A 16,953-nucleotide genomic window follows, 5' to 3' on the forward strand; every position below is an offset into this window, starting at 1 on the left:
TTTATTGGCTGATTTGGTCCAATCAGGGATTGAGAATGATTAAGCACCTATTTGCATAAAAGACCTACAAAAACGGCCAGCTGTGCTGCTGAGCGTCCACTTTTGGGTGTATTCTTATTCGTTTATCTTGTTGCAATGCCTGATCCAGCTAAGTCCGCTCCCGCTCCGAAGAAGGGCTCCAAGAAGGCGGTGACCAAGGCGCAGAAGAAGGATGGCAAGAAGCGTAAACGCAGCCGCAAAGAGAGCTACTCCGTTTACGTTTACAAGGTTCTGAAACAGGTCCACCCCGACACCGGCATCTCCTCCAAAGCCATGGGGATCATGAATTCCTTTGTCAACGATATCTTCGAGCGCATCGCCGGCGAGGCTTCCCGCCTGGCGCATTACAACAAGCGTTCGACCATCACCTCCAGGGAGATCCAGACGGCCGTGCGTCTGCTGCTGCCTGGGGAACTGGCCAAGCACGCCGTGTCCGAGGGCACTAAGGCCGTCACCAAGTACACCAGCTCCAAGTAAATGGACGCATGTTCAAACCCAAAGGCTCTTTTCAGAGCCACTTAATGATTTCAATTGAGAGTTTTAATGCTGGGTGCTGCTGTATTCTATGGGAGAAGTGTCGCCAATACAGGTAAAATTTTCCTACATCACCAGTTTATTCTGTGCTTTCGACAAACACTAAGCTTTTAGAGCTTATTTGTCTTTATAAAGGTGGTGTATAACTACATTGTCCAGGCTGGTCTTAAACTCAAGCAAGTTTTCCCACCTCGGCCTTGCCTTGTATTACTGAGTAGATAATTTGACACAGCAGGAAAAGTGGGCATTCTTATTTAGGAACCAAAAAATAAGTTTGCAACTTACAATGCAATCAATTTGGAGCAACGTGTCCACCATTCTAGAGCTGGTAAGTCTGAGTATTCAAAATGAGTTGAAAGTACATTTAGTGCCTACAATAACCCACTCTTGATAGCATAATGTGGTCTTTGTAGGAGTCTCGTGGAAGTTAATGTCAGCTGGGATGTTGTAGTTTACCAAATACCTGAGAAAAATTTAAATTTCTTAATAGATAAGGATTGAGAGACAAACTTTATGGAAATGAAAAAATGCCATGGAATAAACCTTAAGTTATTCGGCAAGTAATATGAGGAGTTTTAGCTGTCTTTGAAAAACCAGATTTGTAAGACAAAGAAGAGCAGAGAATATAAGTAGTAAAGGGCCTGGCAACTATGTGTCTTTGTTTTTAGGTAATGTTGGTTGGCAGTCAGCAAAAAGGCCAGGCTCTGGTAGTCTTAACTTGAAAAGGCTAACAGGAATCACCGAAACTATGTATACAACTTCTGCCGTGGGTTTTTTAAATACCAAGATTACCGATTGTAATGGTAGGGTAATATAGACTGAAATCCCTACATTCCTCCACCCTCATGGGCATTTCTCTTGGATCATAAAATGTGGGGGTAGCAGGAGGTAAGGGAAGAGTATTTTAAGAGCCTAGATCTGAGATGTATGTTCAGTTTTTCCTCAAAGTATCTGGTGGTTGGACTAGTACTTTATTCATTTATTGAGAATCTATTAAATTACAGAAAATACTTAGTAAAGAGCAGTGAGAAAGACAGAAACTATCCCTGTCCTTTACCTGGATTGAAATCTAAAGTGGATATTTATACAATAAACTCACAAACTAAAGAAAGTCTGAAGGTCACGTTTTTCTTTTAACTGGCTTTTGATGGGACTGAATTTAAATTGCCAAAAGGTGAATTAACATCATCTTGAAAACTTGCAAGTTCCTGGAGGCAGTTCTGGAGGGAGGGTGGAGCAAAAGAGATGGCAGAAGAAGAGGAGCCAGCAGCATGGAATTCAAAAGTAGACATTCTTGCCTCCTCCCTAGTGGACAGGGAGGAGGGGTGGGGAGAGCACAAGAGAGCCATGACAGGAAGGGAGAGAGTACAGAGTTTAAGTCTGTATTGATGGAACTATGGTTAAAAATAGGGGCTACCCGTTTATATTCTCATCTGGCCATGTCTCATCAGTGGTTTACAAGGATTTCATAGAAGTGCTTTACTAAAATGTACAACCTCACTGAAATATAGAAAGTAATACTATAAGACAGCAAATATTTTATATTTATGCAAATAATTTTTTAATAAAAGTTTTTTTAATGTCCACCTGTGTTAGTATCTGATACCTCTGGAAGTAACAACTTAAAATAGTTACTCGTTAATAAAAATAAGTCTACTTTTCCCTCACACAAAGCTAATAGAGCTCAGACATGGGAATTAATATCCTTAGAAATTCCCCCTCACGGCCGGGTGCGGTGGCTCACGCCTGTAATCCCAGCACTTTGGGAGGCCGAGGCGGGTGGATCACGAGGTCAGGAGATTGAGACCATCCCGGCTAACACAGTGAAACCTTGTCTCTACTAAAAATACAAAAAATTAGCTGGGCGTGGTGGTGGCAGGCACCTGTAGTCCCAGCTACTCGGGAGGCTGAGGCAGGAGAATGACGTGAACCCCGGAGTCGGAGGTTGCAGTGAGCCAAGATCGTGCCACTGCACTCCAGCCTGGGCGACAGAGCGAGACTCCGTCTCAGAAAAGAAAAAAAAAATTTCTCTCTCTCTCTGTACATATATCATATAGACATAAAATGTGTGTTTGTCCTCTATATATAATGTGTTTCTTATTATTTGAAATTCTCTCAAATACATTCTGCTATTGAATTCTCCCATGGAGGAACAACCTAACAAATGGGACAGACGAAATTCATAAGAAGTGTTAAGTATTACCTATACAAGAAGTCTGAGATGTAGACAAAATTCAAAACCTATATTCATAATCAATCATAGATGAGTAGCCTGTGAGACGTGTTAGACACAGAGAAAGTCAGCAGGGCTTGTGTGTGCACTACTCAGAGACAGAGATGAAAGAACCCAAAACTGCTGGATATTTGTGAGACACCATATATTTATAAAGTACTCAATATTTATGGGGTCATAAATTGACCGCCCACTGTTAACACCCATTTTGGCTGGCTTCATTGGCCCCTCTACAGACAGCATGCATATAAAAGGCATGGCTGGTCAGTATGCCGCTATTGAGCAATATAAGTGGCTGTATACCAATAGAGCAAGCATGTGTTGGCTCCACATAATTTGCATCTGCTGACTCCTTTGCTTATAATGAACTCTGTTTCTCGAAATCACCCTCTCAGTGGGGAAAATATGCAAGGGGGAGAGAGAAACCTCACACACATGACATGCATAACCAAGGATTCAGGTAGTGAGACTGTCATTTGCAACCTATCTGAAAAGTGTTCACTTGCCAAAGCTCTTTCCGCTTGTTTCTTGCTATATGTTTTAAATTGATTCAATAAAATTAAATAATCCATGGAGCTCAGGAAACTTACATTGGGCTATGAGACTTTCTATTCATAGCCTCTGGAACGGCCTCCCTGGTAGTGTATTTGGAGGCTATCTTTGCATTAAATTAGTTTTCCGCATGACATTGTAATTTTGTCTTTTTGAATATATCCCTGTTTCCAGCTCCAGCTGTCATATTTACATTTAATCCTGAAGGAAGGGAAGGCCTGTGCAGTGGCTCACGCCTGTAATCCCAGCACTATGGGAGGCCGAGGCAGGCGGATCACCTGTCAGGACTTCGAGACCAGCCTTGGCCAAGATGGTGAAACCCCATCTCTACTAAAAATAAAAAAATTAGCTGGGCATGAAGGCCTGCGCCAGTTATCCCAGCTGCTCAGGAAGCTGAGGCAGGAGAATCACTTGAACCTGGGAGGTGGAGGTTGCAGTGAGCCAAGATTGCACCACTGCATTCCAGCCCAGGTGACAGAGTAAGAGACCCTGTTTCAAAAAAAAAAAAAAAAAAAAAGTAAACAATGTCAAGAATTGCTTCAGTTAGGAAGATAAGAAAACAATGCATCTCTAACTAGAATCAAATGTTCATTTTAACATGAACAGACGGTGCTGACTTCAAATGTAGCTGTTTGCAATCAGCATAGGGCTTAGGAAATCAGAAAAACACCTTGAGAAGTGAAGTCAGGGCTACATGGTCAGATTCAATCCCTAACATGAATGAGATTGGGCTGAGTTTGAAGTCCAATGGCACTCTGCTTTTCTGTTTTGTTTTTTGAGACGCGGTCTCACTCTGTCACCCAGGCTGGAGTACAGTGGTGTGATCACGGCTTACTGCGGCTTCGACATCCCTGGACTCGGGTGATCCCACCTCAGCCTCCCAAGTAGCTAGGACCGCAGGCACACAACAACATGCCCAGCAAATTTTTTAATATTTTTTTGTAGAGATGGTGTTTTGCCATGTTGCCTAGGCTGGTCTCAAACTCCTGGGTTCAAGTGATCCACCTGCCTTGGCCTCCCAAAGTGCTAGGATTACAGGCGTGAGCTACTGTGTCTGGTTATGCTATTTTAAATACCCATTCTAGTCAGCAATCTGGTAAAGCTCCAATTCTACCTGCCTTAGTCCTGTCCTCTATCTTCCTGGATTTTCTCAACTCAACATTGGAGACATACCTATTGGTGTCAATGTTCTTTATGCATTGACTCCCCCTGACCCTCACCAATAAGATTCAACCTTGCCTTTTGCTTGCTTTATTTATTTATTTATTTATTCTGAGACGGAGTTTCATTCTTGTTGCCCAGGCTGGAATGCAATGGCATGATGTCGGCTTACTGAAACCTCCGCCTCCAGGGTTAAAGTGATTATCCTGCCTCAGCCTCCCGAGTAGCTGGGATTACAGGCATGCACCACCACGCCTGGCTAATTTTGTATTTTTAGTAGAGACAGGGTTTCTCCATGTTGGTCAGGATGGTCTTGAACTCCCGACCTCAGGTGATCCTCCCGCCACAGCCTCCCAAAGTGCTGGGATTACAGGTGTGAGCCACCACACTTGGCCACCTTTTGCTTTAAACAGCTCAGCTTTCTCATTTCAAGGTACTCTGCCTTGTTCCTCAAAGCCTTTCACATCTGAAATGCCCACATTACTTGAATCAAACCACAAAGGTGAACCACACATGGTCCTTATAATCTAGGATATGAAACATTGTCCCATGGAGAAAACATTGTCCCATGTGGAAAACAACTTATCAAACAAAAATAACCAAAAGGGTCAGAATATATTTTTCTCATTTTTGTTTAAGCCCTTCTTCTTGCACACTGAAGAATATAAAGAATTTATTCAAGCACAAAGCATAAGGATGGAATACCTGGAAAAAACAACTCCAAAGTAATAGAGATAGCATTCTGAAACAGGGAAGTTCAGATTTCATTTATAAAGTTAGAGGAGCTTTTAGCAAGGCTCTGCACAACTTCTGGGGAGAATAGCTGAAGGCAACTGTTCTCTAACCTTGAGGCAGAGGGTGAGGAGCAAGTGCAAGGGAGCGAGGGGAAATTATCTTGATCAGGCTTGTTTGAAGTTATCCTGGAATTGACCTTTGAACATCCGTGTGTGCGTGACATTCCCTGAAAGGGGAGCAATAAATATTAATTACCCACAGATTGTGTTTGCCCCAGGCTTTCGGCATTCTGCCTGCACTGAATGAAAGCAAGCAGCTCCAGCTTCTCGGGGCTGCACTTTGGCCACTTGAGCCAGGCAGTCTCCTAGCTGCTCTTACACACTGCATAGCTGTGTGTGAGTACTCTTTTCATCCATCAGTCAGCCAAGGTCTGCGGGACAGATCCGGCAGGTGGTGCCCCGTGTGAGGAACGCTGCAACGGATCTGGACTGAACCCTCAAAAATGAAAGTAAAGTGACTGCTCAGTAAGTAATTGGTCCCCGCTGGGGATTTCCAAGTTCGAGGGGATTTTCAAGCTAGGGTTTCATCATGAGACAACAGTTATCAGCTCAACAGCAACAGTATATAAAAGTATTGAAATAGCTGCTTAAAGCTAGTGGAGCCTTGGTTTCGGAGACTTAATTAAGGAATGTAATGCAAACTGTTGTATTCCATAACCCATGGTTCCCAGAAGGCACACTAGACCTAGGGCTCTGGGAGCAATTGGGAAGAAATCTTAAAACAACATCATGTACAAGGGTAACAGGTCCCACTAACATCTTTAATGTTATGGGCCTTAGTTAGGGCTGCTTTGGCCCCGCTCTACACAGAAGAGCCTAAAAAAGGAGGGGAGGAAGAACCATCATCTACCTTACTGCCTCCTCCTCCTCCCTCAGCCCCGCCATTACCCGGGTAAAGATACCAAAGAGGAGACGGCGGTTTTTCCTAATTCCCTTCCCACAGTAAATTGGGAAGAAGACAAGAAATATACTACAGTTATGGGACCCTGTCTTAGGCAAGCGGCATTAGAAGGGGAGCTCCTGGCTTGTCCCGTGATGCAAGATCAACAGGCCAATTGGGTACATGAGCCTATTACTTTCAACACTTTTAAGGAAATAAGTAAAAGCATTAGAGAAAATGGACCTGCTAGCCCATTCACAAGAGGATTAATTGAGGTCATAGCAGATAACTACCATATTGACTCCATGGGACTGGTCAGTGCTAGCTAAAACAACTTTAGAGGCCTGTCAATACCTCCTCTAGAGGGCAGAATATAATGAATTCTGTGTACAACAGGCTGACCAGGATCAACTGGCAGGACAGATCATATCAGCTGCTATGCTCCAGGGGAGGGGTTCCTATGTTAATGTACAACAACAATTAAAATTTTTCCCTCAAGCCTATGCACAACTGTCTTTGTGCACTCACAGGACCTGGGACCAAATTCCCAAAGGTGGAGTTCAACAGGGATCTTTTATAAATGTTCCACAAGGGCGTCAGGAGCCATTTGTTGAATTTATCAATCGGTTAACCCAGGCAATTAAGAGACAAATTAGTCATGCCAAGGCCACTGATATCTTATTGTTGCAATTGGCCTATGAAAATGTTAACGTGGATTGCCAGCAAGCAATACAAGCAGTCAGAGGGAAAGCAGCTACAGTAGGGGAACTCATAGGAGCATGTCAGCTGGTGGGGACTGAAACACACAAAGCCAGAATATTGGCTATGGCATTAAAGCCTCCAAAAGTAAAAAGGGATAAAAATCCAAATTGTTTTCAATGAGGAAAGCCAGGTCATATGAAGCGGGAATGCTCCAATAGTAAAGACCAAAGTAACTTAGGAAAAGAACACCCTTCTATATAAGCACAAGCCATAAAACAAAAAAGGGGGAATATGAGTAAGGACCCTACAACACTACTAGCACAAGACTTATTTACCCTTACCTTCTTAAATTTAGACTTATTTACCCTTAACTTCCTAAATTTAAACTATAAATTTCAATCAGCCATAGAAAAGCACTTTGCAAAAACCTTTCAAAACACAAAACCTTTACATTTTTGGAAAGATGTAAATAGTAAGCTATGGTGAGGTCCAAATGATTTGTTAACGTGGGGAAGAGGATATGCTTGTGTTCACACCCCTTCAGGTCCTCTTTGGATTTCTGCGTGACACATGAAACCATACCATGGCGTCGCTGGAACCCAACCCGGTACCAAAAATAAAGGAAATGACCCTGCAGGACCCGCAGCCCCAGAACAATGCGGCTTCCTCGGACGACACAGGTCCCAGACATTATGCTGAAGAAGACAACTCAGGAAGCTGAGCGAATCCTGCTCCAGACACAAACACCGTTCACTCCAGATAATGCTTCTCCTCTGTTGTACATTGTAACACTCGTAGGGTATTGGTTTTTCTTATTCTCTCACTTTGCCTGCAACTCGTACCTGCTACATTCTATTAGGCCCATCTTCTAGATCCACCTTTCTTCCGCCCTGTTACTTGGGCAGACAACCCCTTCCCAGCTTCTAACAATGTGACTGCTTGGGTAGGAGGGATAAACATATGCCTGGTGGGGTTCCTCAGTAACAGCCCTATAGAACAATGTGAAAAACACCTCTCCTGGATAGACCCCGACTCCTGGGGGTCACTCTTTGATTGGAAAAGAATATTACTGATTATACTCATGCTTGTCTTATGTTACCTACTGCTTCTGGGATGCAAAGCTGGAACACAAGCTGTAACTGCTGCACCTGTCAAGCCTGTCACTGCACACATCTGTATTCTTCAATCAACAAAACCTGATGCAAAAAACAGAAAAGGGGGAGATGTAGATCAGTCAGAGTGGTGAGAGAAACTGTAAGGAAAGGAGCAGGCCTTCTGAAAGTTCAGAAGGCTCTGCATAACTTCGGGGAAGAATAGCTAAAGGCAGCTGTTTTGTAACCCTGAAGCAGAGGGTGAGGAGTATGTGCAAGGGTGTGAAGGTGAAATCTTGATCAGATTTGTTCGTTTGAAGTTGTCCAGGAATCGGCCTTTGAACATCCATGTGACTGACGTCGCCTGAAAGGGGAACAATAAATGTTAATTACCCACAGATTGTGTTTACTCCAGGCTTTTGGCATTCTGCCTGCACTGAGTAAAAGCAAGCAGCTCCAGCTTCTCGGGGCTGCACTTTGGCCACTTGAGCCAGGCAGTCCCCTAGCTGCTACACTGCATACCTGTGTGTGAGTACTCCTTTCATCATCAGTCAGCCAGTGTCTGCGGGACAGACCCCGCAAAGCAGGACAACAAAGGGGAGGTTAAACAAAGATCATTAACTAAGAAGCCAGGGCCACGCAAGGTGGCTCATACCTGTAATCCCAGCATTTTGGGAGGCCGAGGTGGGTGGATCACGAGGTCAGGAGTTCAAGACCAGCCTGGCCAAGATGGTGAAACCCCATCTCTACTAAAAAATACAAAAATTAGCCGGGTGTGGTGGCAGGCGCCAGTAATCCCAGCTACTCGGGAGGCTGAGGCAGGGGAATTGCTTGAACTCAAGTGACAGAGGTTGCAGTGAGCCGAGATCATGCCGCTGCACTCCAGCTTAAAGAAGGCAGGAGACTTTTGTCCCTAATGCCTAATGTTGCTTAATTCTAGACATGACATTGTATATAACAAGAAAAAAGAGAACTCAAGTTATCTCATCTCTCGAGCTTAATGTGTTTTAGGAATTCCAACAGCTGGTTTTCTTGTGTTTTTTTTTTTCTTAAGGAGATAAGGTCTCATTTTGTCACCCAGCCTGGAGTGCAGTGGCACAATCATAGCTTACTGCAGCCTCCAACTCATGTCTCTAATGACTCTCCCACCTCAGCCTCCAGAGTAGGACGGGCTACAGGAATGCACCATCACATCAAATTTTATTTATTTTCACAAACTATAGCACAGCAATGGAATATGCTTAACATTAGGAGAGTTTCGAGACCCACTACCTGGGTTGGAATTTGTTACATCATTTGTATTAACTGGAAGACTTTAGGCATTATGCAGAACCATTCAGCTTGTTTCCTCATTTATAAAATAGAAACAATGGATTTTCGTAATGATGAGGCGATTGCTCAAGCTTATTTACAGTTGGGTCTAACAAAGAATTCTGACTTCTATTTCACTTTTCTTTCTACCACTATCAAGAACAAAATGGTGGCTTCTGCACAGCAACTTCAGAAGATAAGCAGGTTTTCTGGAAATGGATTTAGAGCAAGCGAGGATATCTAAAATCAAAGATACATGACACTGTTGGGGCTCAGAAACTGATATCCCAAAATATGGCACTTTGACATGCTGAAATGAAGAAGCTACAAGGTCTATCTGACCTTCTCCCCGCCCCTCCTGTCTCTCAGTCCTCTGTCTCCCAAAGCACAGGATGAAGTTGTTTTCAGAAGTTCCTTATCTGCCTAAAGTCCAAACCTGCCAAAGAATACAATTATCTTTAGTCTCTACCCTGAGGTTTCATTAAATGAACTAATATCACAGGGAGAAACACAAACCTGTCAACAAACCTAGACAGATTTTGTCACAAACCACTGCCTACTCTGCAGCCCTAACAGACATTGTCCCAGGCCCTTGCATGTTCTTCAAGCCCATTGAATTCCCCTACAAATCATTTGTTATATCCCTAAAAACACTTCTCAAGCTCCCATTTCCCTAGGAAGTAGGATAAACATCTATGCCCAATTGCAGTATTGGGTGATCACTCTATCCACCCCCCTCTGCAGTGTACATGTTAATAATTTCATATGCCTTTTATTAATTCTGGTCATTAATTTAACCTTTTTCTTCTTTTGAGCCCATGTTGAAACCTCTTTTTTCAACTTCTCTTCCACTTAGGTGTGGCCTTTTAGCTAAGTTCCTGCCAATGGAACACAAATACAAGTAAAGATTGACATTTCCAGGCCTGGGATATAACAACTTTCCATGAAGGATTTTTCCATGTTCTTTCCCCTTGCAGGACAAATGTAGAAGCCACATTTAGGATGGCTAAGCCACAAAGACAGAGGGCATCTAGGTTCCAGAACCACTGCTGGAAGAAAGAGGGACCTGCTGATCTAGAATACCCTTTTTGAACATCGTATCCGCAGAAAATAAACTTGTATTTATCTTAACTAGTATGCTCTGCACCAAAGAAGGGTCCAGATTCTTAATTTCTAAAAGGAAATGCATTCACTTGTTGCTGGATGAATCTTCAGGTCAAAACACTTCATCTGTAAAAGAAACATAAGATTTCATGAAGAGAAACAAAGCAAAATGTGGACTTCTTAAGAGTTAACCAGAGGAGAGGAAGCTATATTCACATCTATCAGCAGTAGAACTTCTGTCCACAGCCTAGTGATCTTTCAAATGTGGATGTGACCATAAGGATGAGGTAGTTTCATTGGATATGTTGCCTCTTGGGTCCTCCATTAGAAAAACATAAGGAGGGCTGGATGCGGTGACTCACACCTGTAATTGCAGCACTTTGGGTTGCTGAGGCAGGAGGATCACTTGAGCCCAGGAGTTCAAGACCAGCCTGGGTAATATAACGAGACCTCATCCCTATATTTAAAGAAAAAAATTAAATAAAATCAGTAAGGTGGCTGGGGGTGATGGCTCATGCCTGTAATCCAACACTTTGGGAGAGAGAGGTGGGAAGATGGCTTGAGGCAAGGAGTTTGAGACTGCAGTGAGCTAGGATCACACCACTGCAGTCCAGCCTGGATAACAGAGCGAGACTGTCTCAAAGAAAAAAAAAAAAAAAAGAAAACGGAAAGAAAAGAAAAGAGAAAAGAAAAAGAAAAGAAAAGAAAAGCTCAAGGAGAAAACAGAGACTCTGTAATATTGACACTGCTCCCCAAAAGTCTCATAGAATAATCTGGGTAAATTTTGTAAGACACCAGACATGTCTTTTTTCCTCTAACTGCACTTACCAAAAAAGTGAAAGTAATTGATAGTCCATTATTGACAGTTATAATCATAAATAAAATCCCTGGATCTCATATCGGACAATAGTCTCACTTAATATGAAGGATTAAGAAGAAATGTGATCTCTCAATTTTTTGTCAAGGTTTATCTAGGGCTCAAAATCAGTAGTTGGGAACATGTATCATCTTCATCATAATTTAATTTTATTATGGATTCGGCTATCATATTATAACCATTATAGAAATTTTAATGTGGACTTCTGTTGCTAGTAGGAGCAGTTTTCTTTGTACTTGGGAGCTCATCCATAGATATCTAGTATAATGAAATCTCAGAAAATGTTATAGCATATAAAGCCTTTTTGTAAAGATTACATTAGATTCTTTCACGTGAAAAGTAAAATGATAGCAATTTTGCAGATCTTTTATTTTTTATTTTAAATAAATTATCATATAATAATACTCTTTCCTTAACTACTGGTATCCTTGAATAGGGCGAGCAGTCCTCCATGGGGTTAGCACTCATTGCTTATCTCTTCCTGCCCTTGCCTCTTGGTTCACTGTCTTAACTGAATGTCCTTGGGTATCTGGAGCAACACTTTTGAAAAATTAAAATGTATGAATCAGGCCGGGTTCAGTGGCTCATGCCTGTAATCCCAGCACGTTGGGAGGCCAAGGTGGGGAGATCACCTGAGGTCAGGAGTTCAAGACCAGCCTGGCCAACATGGCGAAACCCCATCTCTACTAAAAAAAATACAAAACTTAGCCAGGCATGCAGGCACCTGTATTCCCAGCTACTTGGGAGGCTGAGGCAGGAAGAAGTGCTTGAACCTGGGAGGCGGAGGTTACAGTGAGCCGAGATCCCGCCACTGCACTCCAGCCTGGGCAACAGAGTGAGACTCTGTCTCAAAAAAAAAGGCGGGGCGCGGTGGCTCACTCCTGTAATCCCAGCACTTTGGGAGACCAAGGTGGGTGGATCACCTGAGGTCAGGAGTTGGAAACAAGCCTGACTAACATGGCAAAACCCCGTCTCTACTAAAGATACAAAAATTACCTGGACATTGTGGCACATGCCTGTAATCCTAGCTACTCAGGAGGCTGAGGCAGGAGAATCACTTGAACCTGGGAGGCGGAGGTTGCAGTGAGCCGAGATCGTGCCATTGCACTCCAACCTGGGCAACAAGAACAAAACTCCATCTCAAAAAAAAAAGTATAAATCAGTACTGAGTTACCTAGAAATTCCAGCTTAAGAAAAACAAAGACCCTGGTTTTATGTAGTTGGCTATCAGAACAATGTCCACAGCCCAAATATGCACCTAAAACAGGATCCATGAATCAATGCTTCTTCTCTCTGGTATGATCTTCCTACAGATATATAAAGAACTCACTCTCTTCTCTGCTCAGTCTTGTCAGGACCAAGAAAAATCTTCGCCTTCACCCTCTGAATTTTTTCTCAAAAATCAATTAACAAAAAACAGATTAATAGGAGAGAAAGGCACACAAGTTTATTAACATGCAGGAGGGAGAAACACAGAGTAATTACCCCAACCCCAGCAGTGGGGTACAGAAGCTTAAATGCCATCTTTAGGTTAAAGAATGGGGACTCAGAGCATGGCCAAAAACAGGTTAGGGTGGTCAATCATGCAAGACAGGTTACGGGAGGGCTTTGCCAACAAAGGTGGTCTTGTTATGTAGATGAAAACTCAGGTAACAGCCCTCAGGAAGAATACATATATAGTAAATGTTTCTTTCAGACCTTTAAAGGTGTCACACTCAGACTTTTTTTTTTTTTTTTTGAGAGGGAGTCTCGCACTGTTGCCCAGGCTGGAGTGCAATGGCACAATCTCGGCTCACTGCAACCTCCACCTCCTGGGTTCAAGCAATTCTCCTGCCTCAGCCTCCTGACTAGCGGGGATTGCAGACGCCCACCACCATGCCCAGCTAATTTTTGTGTGTTTAGTAGAGACGGGGTTTCACTACATTGGCCCAGGCTGGTCTCTAACCCTGACCTCAAATCTGCCTGCCTCGGCCTCCCAAAATGCTGGGATTACAGGCGTGAGCCACTGCGCCCGGCCTGGTGTCAGACACTTAATCTTTCCTAGATTGGACAAGGTAAAGCCTCAGAAAAAAACCCTGGCAGCACCAAAGCAGTTTTTCTCTACAGATGCACATCTCCACAAAAGGCAGCTCTGTAGGGCAACTTCTGTTTGCAGACCCTCCAGAGAGCCATTTCAAAATATGTCAAAGAAGTATACTTGGGGAAGAAATAGTTGATTTCCTTCAGACTTGTTGGCCTAAAAGAAAGATGCAGAGGCACAAATCATAACTTAAAGAATTTATGGCTGGGCGCAGTGGCTAACGCCTGTAATGCCAGCACTTTGGGAGGCCGAGGCGGGTGGATCACGAGGTCAGGAGATGGAGACCATTCTGGCCGACATGGTGAAACCCCATCTCTCCTAAAAATACAAAAATTAGTCAGGCGTAGGGGCATGCGCCTGTAGTCCCAGCCACTCAGGAGGCTAAGGCAGGAGAATCACTTGAACCCAGGAGACAGAGGTGGCAGTGAGCGGAGATTGCACCACTGCACACCAGCCTGAGTGACAGAGGGAGACTCCATCTCAAAAAAAAAAGAATTGAGGCGGGGAACGGTAGCTCACGCCTGTAATCCCAGCACTTTGGGAGGCCGAGGCGGGCGGATCACAAGGTCAGGAGATGGAGACTCATCCTGGCTAACATGGTGAAACCCTGTCTATACTGAAGATACCAAAAAATTAGCCCGGCATGGTGGCGGGCACTATAGTCCCAGCTACTGTGGAGGCTGAGGTAGGAGAATGGCGTGAACCCAGTGAGCCAAGATCACACCAGCCTGGGTGACAGAGCAAGACTCTGTCTCAAAAAAAAAAAACATTTACTTGAGCCAAAGTCAGCACAGCAGCTTAGAAATCTCAGACCCAAGTAATCCTGGATATGAGCTCCACTGGCCTTTGTTAAAAATAGGTTTTTAAAGGCAAAAAAGGGGAGACAGAAGGTGGGCTGATACAAAATTTTTTGTCAGGAATTGTCATTGGTTTACAGAAATAGCATTAGTTATTGGCTATACATTGTAAAGCTACAGGGTGTGGGTTACAGTGTGGGATGCGGCATTATTAGATAAACTTATAGCTACTTATAACAATAACAAGCAGTATCTAGAGATGAATACATAGCTCAAAGAGGGGAGTAGGTAGTGATTGCCGTCTTATTTTAATGTTACTGTGGGCCTGATAATTTAAAATGACTCCCATTCCTCAGATGAAAGTTATTTTCTTGGCCTGGTGTGGTAGCTCAGGTCTGGTAGCCCCAACACTTTTGGAGGCCAAGGTGAGAGGATCCCTTGAGCACAAGTTTGAGACTTGCCTGAGCAACATAGTGAAGCCTCATCTATACAAAAAAAAAAAAAAAAAAAGTTATTTTCTTTTCCCAGTCTTATCTCAGTTGTGAGTTCTTCCCCATCTACCCTTTTTAAAATTACAGCTGTCTACCACATTCCATCCCATCCTCTGGCAGTCATTCCCTTTATCCATTTTAACTTTTCTACATCCTTCTTACCTAAGAATATACTAAACATTTTTTTTTTTTTTTTTTTTTGAGACACAGCGTCTCACTCTGTCACCCAGGCCGGAGTGCAGTGGTATGATCTCGGCTCACTGCAACCTCCACCTCCCAGGTACAAACGATTCTCATGCCTCAGCCTGCAGAGCAGCTGGGACTACAGGCACGCGCAACCATACATGGCTAATTTTTTGGTATTTTTTTAGTAGAGATGGAGTTTTGCCATGTTGGCCAAACTGGTCTCGACCTCCTGACCTCAAGTGATCTGCCCAGCTGGGCCTCACATGCCATAGACTTTGTGTAACTTGTGTTTCTTTCTCCCAGATGCATCCTCAACCTTGGCAAAAATAAACCTGTGAATCAGTGGAGATCTGCTCAGTCACTTTTTGGTTTACACTATCAGAGAGAACAGAAGAAGTACAGAAAAGAGCTTTCACTCTTATAGGCCTGGTGATGCACCAGAAGTTTCTATAAAGCAAGCTTTACTAACTACCTTTTATCTATTTGTTTGCTTTCCCCAACATTGCCGCCCCTGGAGACTCAAAGTACTTCTCCTTCGCCTTCTAAATTATCTAAAAATTTACTGTTCTTTGTTGAAGACACTACACAAAAGCTGGAATTCAAAGCCACCTCAATGTGTACTCATTCCCTAGGTGTCATTGATGTATATGTAATATATATGTTAATACACTTCTGCTTGTTTTTCATTTGTTAATCTGTCTTTTGTTACATGGGTTTGTTTCAACTAAGAACCTACGTGAGAGGTGGGAGTTGAAGGGAAAACTATTCTGCCCTTTCTCCACCTTCATCTCCTATTATCCCCTGCTCATTCCCCATAGTCACCATGGTGCCTCAGCAGTCTCCCTCCTCTTCTCCCTGAACACATCCACACAGGTTGCTTCCTCACCTCTTTCAGCTCTTTGCTGAAATATTATCTTCTTAGTGCAGTCTTCATTTGTTGCCTTATCTAAATTTCAGCTTCCCATGACACTCCTTAGTCTTGCTTTATTTTTCCTTCTCACCATCTAACATATTACATAAACATATCTAGTTTATTTTCTGTCTATTCCAGACTCAAATGTAAATTCCATGAGAGCAAAAATTTTGTGTTTTGTTCTCTGGGTGTATTTCCAATGCACAGACCAGCATCTGGTACATTGTAAATTCTCAACCAGTGTTGTTTGCAGTAAATAAAAATCAATGTTGAAGAAATGTGTCACCCAAAATGGATCATATTAAATTTTTAAAAAAGAAATACTATTTGTTATAAAAGTAATGATGGCATCATAATTTATTTTTGTTTTTATTTTTGAGATAGAGTCTCGCTCTGTCACCAGGCCGGAGTGCAGTGGCATGATCTTGGCTCACTACAACCTCCGCCTCCCAGGTTCAAGAGATTCTCCTACCTCAGCCTCCCCAGTAGCTGGGATTACAGGCGTGCACCACCAGGCCCGGTCCAGCTAATTTTTGTATTTTTAGTAGAGATGGGGTTTCACCAAGTTAGCCAGGTTTGTCAAGAACTCCTAACCTCATGTGATCCTCCCACATCGGCCTCCCAAAGTGCTGGGATTACAGGCGTGAGCCAAGGCACCTGGCCCATAATAAGGTGTTAAATAGCAGATAACATATATAAAATAGATGAAATGATATTGAAATTGTCATTGCAAAATTGTAACTGAGACAGTCAAAGAGATCTGACCTAAACAACTCCATCTTGCTTCTAACCTTCAAGCTGTCCTTGTTCATTCCTGGGTGTAGGCTGAACTACCTTTGGAAGGAACCTAGTTATAGTTTAAAACTAATATGATAACAGCCCTTTCCCAAAACAAACCTCCTTGCCTGGGGACTAGACTGCCTTTGTAGGACTAACAAATTACTCACAAGATTAGAAATTATGGTTTAGGGGTAGGTCGTAATGGCTCACGCCTGTAATCCCAACATTTTGGGAGGCAAAAGCGGGCGGATCACTTGAGGTCCAGAGTGCGAGACCAGCCTGGCCAATATGATGAAACCTTGTCTCCACTAAAACTACAAAAATTAGCTGGGCATGGTGGCGCACACCTGTAATCCCAGCTGCTTGGGAAGCTGAACAGAACCGATCGAACCTGGGAGGCAGAGTTTGCAGTCTCCATCCTGGGCAAC

General features: G+C 43.2%; 1 protein-coding gene across 1 annotated transcript; it reads left to right on the plus strand.

Annotated features, from left to right (window-relative positions):
• Positions 1–98: 98 nt before the first annotated feature.
• On the plus strand, positions 99–563 carry LOC116459889 (histone H2B type 1-H). The gene has a single exon (XM_058432310.1). The coding sequence runs from the start codon at positions 136–138 to the stop codon at positions 514–516; it is 381 nt and encodes a 126-aa protein (XP_058288293.1). The 5' UTR covers positions 99–135; the 3' UTR covers positions 517–563.
• Positions 564–16,953: the final 16,390 nt, after the last annotated feature.

This window comes from Hylobates moloch, unplaced genomic scaffold (assembly GCF_009828535.3).
Source record: "Hylobates moloch isolate HMO894 unplaced genomic scaffold, HMol_V3 SCAFFOLD_20, whole genome shotgun sequence".
In the NCBI taxonomy this organism is placed as follows: domain Eukaryota; kingdom Metazoa; phylum Chordata; class Mammalia; order Primates; family Hylobatidae; genus Hylobates; species Hylobates moloch.